The following is an 11,517-nucleotide window of genomic DNA, read 5'->3' on the forward strand; positions in this document are numbered from 1 at the left end:
AGGACGAACAGGGTCTGCTCCTGGTGTGTTTTTAGAGGTGTGTTTTTTTCCACCGACAACCCTAGAGGGTTCGGCGTAGCTGCTGTGATAGCTCTGCAGGTGGCTCACACGGGTCCCATGCACATGACCTCCTCTTTATTTTTAGTTCCCAGACATTTGGGTGGGAGAGTATAACCTGCCTGATGCTTTGCCCAGCCTCCATTAGTAGAGGGCTGAGTGAAGGTAGGGCCCTGTCACTGGTCCAACCCTGGCGAAGGTTAACAGGATCTCTGCTTTTCTTGGCCAACAAGAGGGACACCTGGGGCCAGGAGCACAGCTTGGCCCTTGCCATCTTGTGTATGAATAACTATACTCAGAGAAAGCTTAGAGGAAGAGAGAGTAAGGAGGAGGATGTAGAAGAGGAGGGGGAAGAGAGGGAGGAAGGGGAGGAGGGAAAGGAAGGGGTGGGGAGGAAGAGCTCCTGTATTAAGATACCCAGGTTGGAGAAGAAGCTTTTACCCCAGCCTGACAGTATCCCCAGGCTGTCTGCACAGCCTGCAATAGACACGTAGAAAGGGAATGCATGATGAAGCTGCTGAGCTAGGGGCTAAAGAACTACGGAGTAGGGCACTGGTTAGCCAGGGAGCTTCCTGGGGCAATGTCCAGGCAGATGAGAGTATCAGTGCTGGTTCGTCAAAGAGATAGCAAGTCCTACCATAAGTCACTCTGCTCCCCCAGCCCCCACACTCTAGGCTAGGTGCCATGCCCTCTGCGTATGAACCTTGAGGACATGAGGCCCTCCCTGCTCAGGGGTTCTGGTGAGACAGTAGGAGGACTTGAGGGCAGCATGTGAATACGAGGAGGTGTGAACACGAGGAGGTGTGAACACGAGGAGGTGGGAACAGATGAGACCCCTACTAATCAACAAACATAGCTCCAGAGGGTTCAGACTAGTGAGTGCCCTGTACCTCAGGTTGGTCCCAGAACAGGATCGTTGCTGCTGAAGACAGAGGCTTAACTGCTGGCTTTGTCTGTGGAAAGGACAGTCCCTCCCCCAAAATGCTGTCTATGCAACTTAGCCCTAAGCTTACCTCACGATCAGATGTTCACGGCCACCGAGGGGACCAGGTCAGGCTACACAGCTACACACGCATAGTACTTCTGGACTGATGGTGGCTTCTAACCTTGTCATATGAATTCAGGCCTGGTGAGCATACATCTGCATGGGTCGTGTGTACCTCCCTTAATTTGTGTGTATATCTTGATCATTCAAGTCATGGTGATGACAACAATTTGGACATTACTTAAATAATTTAGAAACACGTCAGCCTCATGGGATTCCCAACACATAAGTGAAGCTTCTAGGGCCTCTCCCACTACATGTCCCCAGATTAAGGGGAAAATGGACTACCATCACTGGGGTATATATAACACAGGGCTGTGCAAGGCAGATAAACCCGGTATCTCAGATGCTGGGAATCTGCCTCTGGCTCTGGACCTGGGAAGTCTGTGGACTGGAAAGGCCTGGCTATCATGGCTACTTTGGGCATCAGGAAAGTCCAGGCACATCTGGTCCTGACCCTCGAAGAGGGTAGAGAAGGGAATCAGGGTGAAGGCAGCTGGCAGGAGCTTCTGATCACCATCACATCAGTGAGATCTGCAATGGGGGTGCTTGATGATGTCAAGGCAGAGCGGCTTAGACAGAAGAGATCATGGAAAGACATCAGCTGTTTTCTGAGACCATAGTAGAGAACTGAGAGTTCTCTGTGGTCAGGGACCAAAGTAGGCTCTTTACAGCACAAAGCAGGCTCTTCACAGCATCCCTAGATGGCCCACACACATGTGCAAGGGTGTGCGTAAGTGTCCATGGTGTATGCAGAGGTGTGTACATACATGTGTGGTATATACGGTAGTCCGTAATGTGTGCAGGAGTACACAATGTGTGCAGGGGACCAAGGTGTGTGCAGAAATCCATGTACATGCAAGGGTCCACATTATGTGCAGGGGTCCATGGTGTGTTCAGGTGTCTGTGGTGTGTGCAGGTGCCTCAGGTGTATGAAGTATCCATATGCTTGTTTAGGAGTGTCCTTGGGCTAGTGTGTAGGGCTGTCCATGGTGTGTACAGTAACACCAGGGCTATGCGCAGATATGACCTGTGTATACACAGGGATGCACACCACAATATGTGGACAGTTCTCACCTGTATGGCATAGGGACACATGCTGCATCTTTGCTCTCTCTGACCCCTGTCTCTATCAGTTCTATCTCTAGCTACAGGTACATGGATCTAGTGTGTATGATAGAAACCATCCTCTACCCGGGCTAGGTAACAAAATGAAGTTAGGAAGCCCTGACTAGAGCTGTCCTGGGTTTCAGGAGTTGTGTGGAGTGGGTGGTGATACCATAACAGCCCGGGAGAAACCAGTGTGCAGTACAGTTGCTCAGTGACTTTCATGAGAACAAGGGTCCAGGGTGGGGTTCTAGCTAGGGCCTGGGAAGACCTGGGATGTGCCTATTCTGTGCCCAGTGCATAGGTAGTCCTGCCCTGTGCTTCTCAGACCCAGCTGGCTGGATCTGGGATTATTCACTTTATTTGTGCTGCAGTAACAGGCTGGGGCATCAGGGCTTCAAAAAAGGATTACGTAAGTGGACTTGTCTGAAGAACATTCCAGATGTAAGCTGCGTTTATTATGCAGTCTCCATCCATGATAAAGAAATTTGGAACTGATTACTTGGGTTTAAAACCGCACACCATGGGAGGCTGGTGTGGGCATGTGAATATATGCCGCTCTGCCCAGCTCTTCAGGCCGCTTCCTGGCAGCTGTGCTTGACCTCCCCCAGCCCCAAATCAGCGCCTTGCTTCCAGGCCTGGTCAACTCTACCTCCTCCAGAAAGGCCTTCTGGGGCCACCAGGGAGCTGTCCTGTCTTGCTTGCATGGTTGGAGGTTGGGTTCAACTTCTATCTGTCTCTCAGGGTCAGAGCAAGGTTGAGGAAGACGTGGAGTCCGGGGAGGACACTGGGTCGAGCAGGCGGAACAGCCGTCTCCTCATGAGCAGTTTCTCCAAGCGCAAGGTGAGTAGAGGTCCTGGCCTCAGGGGTCCCATGTAGTTCTGCCATCATCCCTGTACCATTTGCTAGCTGTGGTTGGGGCCAGGTTCCCAAAGTAGGAGTTCTGGCTACTACCTTCCCTTGACCCACACTGGCCACAGTGTCTGAGATTCAGACACTGAAAGTCCTGAGAGTCCCCCCTGAGCCAGGGCATTTCAGATACCTCTGTGGGCCAATTGGGTAAGGATTCAGGAACCTGGGCAAATAGCCCTTACGCTGTTCCTCCCGGCCTTTTACATGTCCTGGTTTGATCTGAGGTCCACAAAAATTCCACTTCCCTACACAGAAAAAAGGCAGCAAGATAAAGAAGGTGGCCAGCGTGGAAGAGGGGGATGAGAACCTGGACTCCCCAGGAAGCCAGAGCCGAGGGTCAGTGCCCTGCCCAGTGCGCGCGCGCGCGTGTGTGTGTGTGTGTGTGTGTGTGTGTGCGTGCACGCCCACATGCACGTGTATGTGCGTGAGCCCTGCCCAGTCCAAGGGGGCTGTCCCTGAGTGTTGAGCAGAGATGGGTGGTTGGTATGGGAATCCATGCCCCACTCGTACCCTGAACACTTAAGCAGGTAATGAGAAAGTGGAGTTGTCCAGGCAGCAGCAGAAAGCACAGGGCAAGCCTAGCAGTGCTCAGATACTAGGCTAGTAGGGCTCCTGAGGGTCCCTCAGAGTCTCCTGGGTATAAACACTGCCTGACTAACCAGACCTCAGCTCCCACCTCCTCTTCCACAGGGCCCCAGTTTCCTCCAGGGGTAGCATCTGTTTATCTCTGTGCCTCCTATACCCTATGAGAGTGGCAGCTATTCTGGGATGGCACCAGCCTGACTCCGTCTGTTTGCTTTCCACAGCACCTTCGTGGGTTCACTGGGGTCTCGTACCTGCTAGTGCAGCTTGGAGCTCATCTTCCCCACAGGAGGCTCCCACTGGCCCTATTCCTCACTCCTGTCCTCCCCCTCCCGTTTTCCTCCACAGTCCTAGCTCATGTCTGTCTATCTGTGTCACACCCAGTCTCCCCCCACCTACGTGTCTGCAGTCCCAGCTCTGCCTTGCCATACTGCTAAGACATTACATTCTTTGTCACTGGTCTGCCTCTTCTCCATGACTTAGTCTTTCTAATTTACCCTCCTGCCCAGAACCTTTCAGAAGCTTGCATCCCCCAGAACATCCTTTAGCTGAGCAGGAATCCCCAGGCCCCATCTTGTTCATGTTCAGGAGCCCAGAGTCTTTGTTCCAAAGATCCCATGATGGCTTCAGAGCAGTCCACACTTGGCAGACATGTCTCTATAACCTCATCACTAATAGGGTTGACCTTTCCCTGCCTCCTGTAAGACTGCCTTGGATATCAGGGTGGTAGGTACACGGAACACAACGGAGGGTCAGGCTGAGCCTGAGCTACCAGGACACTGGAAGGTTAAAGCAGGGTACCTATCTGCTGGGGGGCTGTAATGTACCTTAACTATTGTTTACAAGTCCCAGGTTGCCTGGGACATATGATTTGGGGAGCAGATGGACCCGTACAGGCCCTGGAGCCTGAGTCGAAGAACAGGGAGGCTGGCTGGGACTGGATGGGAGGGGCGTAGCCACAGGGTCCTGAGTAGCCCTGCCGCACCCTCGTAGGACTGCCCGGCAAAAGAAGACCATGAAGCTGTCACGAGCCCTCTCGGACCTAGTGAAATATACCAAGTCTGTGGGCACCCATGACGTGGAGATGGAGGGTGAGGGCCACGTGGAGGGAGGGATCAGGCAGGTCGGCTGTGGGGTACAGGCTATGTGTGCTCATGCCTGGGTGGTCTGTGCTCCAGTGGTATCTAGCTGGCAGGTGTCGTCCTTCAGCGAGACCAAGGCCCACCAGATCCTGCAGCAAAAGCCTACCCAGTACCTGCGCTTCAACCAACACCAGCTCTCACGAATATACCCCTCCTCCTACCGTGTGGACTCCAGCAACTACAATCCACAACCCTTCTGGAATGCTGGTTGCCAAATGGGTGCGTGCAGGCATGTGGCTCAGGGTGGGATGGTGAGGAGGGCCATCTCCGAAGGCCTTTAGCAACCAGGGTGGGGCCTTTCAGATCCTAGGCTTGCATGAGAAACACCCCATCTGGCCCTGTACTCCTAGCACGTATGCTGGGCTTTCAGCCCCAGAACTCACAGAAGAGCATGTGACCATCACTGACCTGCAAGGGCTTCTGTCTTCCCTTCAGTTGCCCTGAACTACCAGTCAGAAGGGCGGATGCTGCAGCTGAACAGGGCCAAGTTCAGCGCCAACGGTGGCTGTGGCTACGTGCTCAAACCGCAGTGCATGTGCCAGGGTGAGGGACTCAGGCTGGGTTGGGGTCCTGTGATACTACCCTGGATACTGGGGTGGTGGGTAAACAGAGCAGAGGGTCAGGTTGTGCTGAGACTGAGCTACCAGGACACTGGTGGGTTAGAGTAGGGTATCTGTCTACTGGTGTGTGTGTGAGTGTGTGTGTGTGTGTATGTGTGTATGTGTGAGTATTTGTGTGTGTGTGAGTATGTGTGTGTGAGTATTTGTGTGTGTGTGAGTATGTGTGTGTGAGTATGAGTGTATGTGTGAGTGTGTGTGTGAGTATGTGTGTGTATATGTGTGAGTGTGTGTGTATGTGTGTGTGTGAGTGTGTGTATGTGTGTGTATGTGTGTGTGTGTGAGTATGTGTGTGTGTGTGAGTATGTGTGTGTGTGAGTGTGTGTGTATGTGTGTGTGTGTGCGCAGTGAACCTTAGGCCAAGGACCCGTGGGTGGGAGTTAGAGAGCTCGTCTATTGGGCGCTGGGTTGCAGGCCTCGTGAGATTTATGGGCAGCACTTGTCTGAGGTCCTTGTGTGCTCCAGGAGATGCAGGCCAGGTGCTGGACCTCAGTCCCTGATTGGCATGCTCGGAAGCCATCTTCTGTCCCACGGGGTTCTCCCAGTATGCTACACAGGCTTCTGTCTGCTCAGAGCCTTTTCATTACGCCTTTCTGCTGCACTGAGCTGTGTTTCCCTGCATGATGCGCCCTTAACATTAGCAGCCTGAGCAAGCGCCTAGCCACCTTGTGATCAGGGTCACCTGCCCAAACCGGTGCAGCTATCCCATCCCAGGCCAAAGTTTTCTGACCCGTCCCTAGGGCTCTTTTTCACCAGATCCCCACAGACCAATAGGTAGGCGTGTGGTGTGAGCTGTGAACTTGGCTCACGCCTGCATCCTCTCAGGTGTCTTCAACCCCAACTCTGAGGACCCCCTGCCAGGGCAGCTCAAGAAGCAGCTGGCCCTGAGGATCATCAGTGGCCAGCAGCTGCCCAAGCCACGGGACTCGGTGCTGGGTGACCGTGGGGAGGTAGGGTCGAACCCACATGGGTGAGGTGGGTAGTGGGAGGGCTTGGGGTCCCGGTGCCACCTCTCACCCTGTCTCTAGATCATCGACCCCTTTGTGGAGGTAGAGGTCATCGGGCTTCCTGTAGACTGCAGCAAGGAGCAGACCCGAGTGGTGGACGACAACGGTGAGAGCATCAGACACCAGCCTATGCCCAAGGCTGCCATAGGCCCCACGTGAGATATGGGCACTGCTGGGTGCCCAGTGTCCTGTCCACTCTGGGTCCCTTAGGTGCCGGTCATTAGCTCCATCTCCTGACCTGATGATCCTCTCTTCACTATCTCCAGGATTCAACCCCATGTGGGAGGAGACACTGGTGTTCACTGTGCACATGCCCGAGATTGCGCTTGTGCGCTTTCTGGTCTGGGACCATGACCCCATTGGACGTGACTTCATTGGTCAGAGGACATTGGCCTTCAGCAGCATGATGCCAGGTAAGAAGTCTGGGCTCAAGTTTCAGCATTTGCCAGCAGTGTTCCCTGCCTGTCCTCCTCAGGAGCTCCTAACTAGCTTAGGACACAAGAAGGCGGCCCAGCTGATTCCTCCTATGAACAAGAGGCCCCCTGGTCCTACTCAAGGCCCAGAGACCTTTGAGGAAAGTGTGGGTTGGCAGGGTGAAGAGATGTTGGAACTTTGACAACTCATGACCCTATTGCTCCAGGCTATCGGCATGTGTACCTAGAAGGGATGGAAGAGGCCTCTATCTTTGTACATGTGGCTGTCAGTGACATTAGTGGTAAGGTGAGTATTGCCTCCCGGGCCTCGCATAGCCACAGGAAGGATAGGACCCGCCCCTCGCTCTCACCCTGTCCCCTTCAGGGGTTAGGGACTGGCATTCACTTCTCTGGACCTCTTCCTTAATCTGTGATGTGGGCTACTAGGGGATGCTGACCCTGGAGCCTTCTAGTGCTGCCTCCATGTCCCAGGGGTCTTTGGGAACCCAAGTGTGCCAAGTGTCCCTGTCCTGGGATGGGATGTCCCGGTACCTCCCTCCCTGCTGTTCTGGGATGGGATGCCTCAGAACCTGCCTCTCTGCTGTCCTGGGATGGGATGCCCCAGTACCTGCCTCCCTGCTGTCCTGGGATGGGGTGCCCTGGGACCCACCTCCCTGCTGTCCTGGGATGGGGTGCCCTGGGACCCACCTCCCTGCTGTCTTGAGATGGGATCCCCCAGTATCTGCCTCCCTGCTGTCCTGGGATGGGATGCCCTGGTACCTGCCTCCCTCTTCTCTGTCTTTTGCCAGTCCTGGTCTTAGTTTTCCTCAGTAGCCTCTGATGTCCTGTACATCCGGGAGCACTGACTGCTTGGATTCTTGGCAAGGGTAGAGCAACATGACCCCTCCTGTGGCTTTCCTTGTCCTGAGTGCCACATCCCTCTGGATTTCCATTTCCTGAAAGGGATCTACATGCATTTGCTCACTACCTGGAGCCTCAGGTCCCCATCCCATGTACCCCCCACCCCAGGCCAGAACAGGAAGTGTTCTCAGTCTGCGGAGTCCATCTTCTGGGTCTCTAAGGGAGGCCCTGGGGTACAATTTGGTGCCACCAACCCTTTGGGGCCTGTAACCAGACAGTGAATGGGTCCTGCTGGGCCCAACACTAACTGTCCAGTAGCACCATGGGTCCAGAGGTACTAAAGGTGTCCTGTTATTTGCCACCATCCATCCATCTATCCCGTGTCTGCCTGTCTCTGAGGGCCATGGCTAGGTAGGCCCTGTTCTGGCCACCACGGCCAGCTCACCTGCCTTCACTCTCTCTTTGGTCTTGCAGTGGGCTTCTCTATGTCCCAAGTCTACCTTTAGAAGCTCAGCCTTGTTAGGAGTCTCAAAGGTACCCGGCGTCGCGGGACGCGGTGTAGCCCGCCGCCCCACCTGCATGCCAGGCCGCGCCCATTAGCATCCGTGATTCTTGGTAGCATCTTGGAGACTTGTCAGCTCATGTGACATGGATCATGACACGTTTCTGGGGTCCCCTGGGCCATCCTCAGCCAGAGAGTGGCATTTATGAGGCAGATCCAGGATTCAGCCAAGGCCAAGGACCTATCTTTCTATCCTGTCTTCAGTCCTACTCACCTTCTGCCCTTCCGCATGACTGTAGGTCTCGCTGCACAGCCTTACAGCTCCTTTGCTGTCCACTTCCCTCCACTTGCCTACCCAGTCAGTTACTGACCCCTCTAGCTCTCTCCTCGGTCTATGCTAGGGTCTGAGTTGGGGTGGGGGCGGGCGCTCCAGCTCGAATCCTGGATCTCCTTCTAAATGGCTTTCCAACCACATTGACCAAATTGCACTGGATTTGGGATCTTGAATCAGGACACTGATTCAAGTGCTGGCCACTCTATTGCCTCCGCAGAAGGGCCCCTGGCCGCCAGGCCCTGGGCTGCTCCAACGCACGAGCACGGCCCATCATGGGGGAGTGGTGGGTGTTGGTGGTGGGATCCAGGGGTGTATGGCATGTGAGGACCCCTGTGGCCTTTGTCCTCTTAAGAGGTGGCCACAGATCCTCTCCAGCAGTGATCTATGCAGAGGGGAATGCAGGAGGGGACTGGGCAGAAGCTGGCTGTGGCCTGACACTGGTCGCATGTTGAGCCGGTTGAGAGCCCCAGGAATTCATGGGGCCAGAGTGCAAGCTGACCTTGGAGGAGTCTGCCTGGAGGGGGGGGGAGTTCAACAAGGCTTCCTAGAAAGGCAGCCCTCTAGGAGTGAGGAGAGGTTCCTGGGAAGTAGGGTGGCAGAGGCTGAGGGAGAGCAGGCCTTCTAGGCTGTTCCACAGGGCAGGGTGAGTGTAACCATGGTGATGACAGATCCCAACTTTTCTTTCTCCAAGATCTGGGGCTGCAATCCTCAGTTCATCAAGGCTGGGACAAGTGGGTGGCCAGGGTGTAGGGATTGAGTTCTGTCATTGAGATAACACCGGGAAGGTTCTCTAGGTTCTGTCTCAAGTTTAGTCTGAAGGGTGAAGTCCTGTTACCCTTGGTAGAGTTGCCGGGAAACTCTGTTTCCTGTATATGGCCCTGCAATATCCTCTTATGGCAGTCCACGGTAACTACAGGTTCAGAACACCCTCTGGAGAGCCAGTTCCCCTCTGAAGCCACACCTGGGCCGGGCGGGCCAGGCACCAGCTATGTGGGCTCCTTTTCTTGCAGGTCAAGCAGACTCTGGGTCTAAAAGGTCTCTTCCTCCGAGGCCCAAAGCCAGGCTCACTGGACAGTCATGCTGCTGGGCAGCCCCTGCCCCGTCCCTCCGTTAGCCAGAGGCTCCTGCGGCGCACAGCCAGTGCCCCAACCAAAAGTCAGAAGCCAAGTCGCAAGGGCTTCCCAGAGCTGGCCCTGGGCACACAGGACGCAGGCTCTGAGGGGGCAGCTGATGACGTGGCACCCCCCAGCCCCAACCCAGCTCTGGAGGCCTCTACTCAAGAGAGGTCAGGCAGCGGCAGTCCCCGAGGTAAGGCACCAGCAGGAGAAGCAACCGAAGAGAGAACACCGGCACAGGTGCGGTCCCCGCATGTCCCCGAAGGCCCTGGACCTGCAGGGATGGCCGCCACATGCATGAAGTGTGTGGTGGGCTCCTGCACCGGTATGGACGTTGAGGGCCTTCGAAGGGAGCAGCAACCTAGCCCTGGGCCTGCAGGCAGCCACGTGGCCATCAGCCAGCAGCCCAGGGCCCGGGTAGATTCACTGGGGGGCCCTTGCTGCAGCCTGAGTCCTCGAGCCACCCCAGGGAGAAGCAGAGAGGCCCCCAAGGGTCCTAGGGCTCGGCGGCAGGGTCCAGGAGGCGGCTCTGTGTCTTCGGACTCCAGCAGCCCAGGCAGCCCAGGCAGTCCCGAGGCAGCCCCCTGCCAGCCGGAGGGTGCTCACAGGCAGCAGGGGGCGCTGCAGGGAGAGATGAACGCCTTGTTCGTTCAAAAGCTGGAGGAGATCAGGAGTCATTCCCTCATGTTCTCCACGGGTAAGGCCTGCCACTCCGCTGCATCCCATGCTCGCTACCCCCGGCATGCCTAGGAGCTCCGTGCCTGCCGCTCTCTGCTTCATTGGTCCATCGGCTTAACCTGTGGCCTGCCTGCCTCAGACCCCCTACCCCCACCCTGATGGCTCTGTACATTGTGAGGGGATGCAGGAAGAGGGGAGCTTGAGTCATCAAGGCATTTCTGTGAGCTGCTTGCTGAGGAACCCAGGGATATCCAGCCAGCCCTCAGCAAAGGGCATCCCTGGTGCCTTGCTGGCTATCCCGATTGGCTGCTTTGATGACTTTCCTAGGTCTGAAAAGATCTCAGCTCTTAGCCTTGCCTCTCCGCCACCCCCAGGGCCAGATGCAAGAATGGCTCTGCCCTGAAGTCCTTCAGGAGCCTGCTGCCAATTGGTGGTGGTACCACAGGGTATTCCCCCTTGGAGGCTCCTCAGAGACCAGGGGAGAAGGCGCTTAGAACTGAGGTCTGGGCCTCAGAGCACCCAGTGCTTAGTGGAGTAGCTCCCAGGGACCTGCATTGTCTGAATGGCACTTAGCCATTGTGTGACCACCCACCGTCCCGGCTGACAGTTACTGGCCCACACCTTGTTTGAAGGAGTGTGAGAGAATTGGTCTGAGTTGGTTATCTGAGCTCTAGCCTGGGCGGGAGGGAGTCTGCCTGCTTCCCATGTATTCCTCCCGCTCATTGCCCCCAGACTCGTTGTCCATCTGTCCATCTGCCAGCGCCCACACACACACTGATCCGTGTTCTCCTTTCTGTCCCTGCTCCGTGCTGCTTCCATAGTTAGGGATTGAGACCTGCGAGTGCCAGGTAACAGGACCGACCGAGCCCCATGTGTCCCCATGATGTCCCAGTCCAAGGAGGATTAGGCCTGTTGCCCCATGGACCCTGTGTTGTCCCATGGCCCAGGCACGACACCAACTTTAGTGGGGTGGGGTCCTCTTGAGTGTCACAGTACGTTTGTATAAATGGAGAAGCCTGGTTGCTGGGATATCCTGGGGTGGGATGGTCCCTACCCTTGGTTCAGGGAGTCAGGAACCTGTGCTGATTAATGAAATTCCTCTCTCTCTCTCTCTCTCTCTCTCTCTCTCTCTCTCTCTCTCTCTC

At 55.6% G+C, this 11,517-nt stretch overlaps 1 protein-coding gene across 1 annotated transcript in view; it reads left to right on the top strand.

Moving 5' to 3' along the window:
- Plch2 (phospholipase C eta 2) overlaps nucleotides 1–11,517 on the top strand; it is a 29,765-nt gene that overhangs the window by 16,781 nt on the left and 1,467 nt on the right. Inside the window, exons 12-21 of the mRNA XM_028757946.1 lie at nucleotides 2,954–3,052; nucleotides 3,375–3,457; nucleotides 4,697–4,794; nucleotides 4,882–5,064; nucleotides 5,281–5,388; nucleotides 6,288–6,412; nucleotides 6,491–6,575; nucleotides 6,736–6,882; nucleotides 7,110–7,189; nucleotides 9,590–9,887. Of these exons, the coding sequence (XP_028613779.1) occupies nucleotides 2,954–3,052; nucleotides 3,375–3,457; nucleotides 4,697–4,794; nucleotides 4,882–5,064; nucleotides 5,281–5,388; nucleotides 6,288–6,412; nucleotides 6,491–6,575; nucleotides 6,736–6,882; nucleotides 7,110–7,189; nucleotides 9,590–9,887 (1,306 nt within the window). The remainder of the gene's footprint in view (nucleotides 1–2,953; nucleotides 3,053–3,374; nucleotides 3,458–4,696; nucleotides 4,795–4,881; nucleotides 5,065–5,280; nucleotides 5,389–6,287; nucleotides 6,413–6,490; nucleotides 6,576–6,735; nucleotides 6,883–7,109; nucleotides 7,190–9,589; nucleotides 9,888–11,517) is intronic.

Source organism: Grammomys surdaster, unplaced genomic scaffold (assembly GCF_004785775.1).
Source record: "Grammomys surdaster isolate TR1022 unplaced genomic scaffold, NIH_TR_1.0 126185, whole genome shotgun sequence".
Lineage (NCBI taxonomy): Eukaryota > Metazoa > Chordata > Mammalia > Rodentia > Muridae > Grammomys > Grammomys surdaster.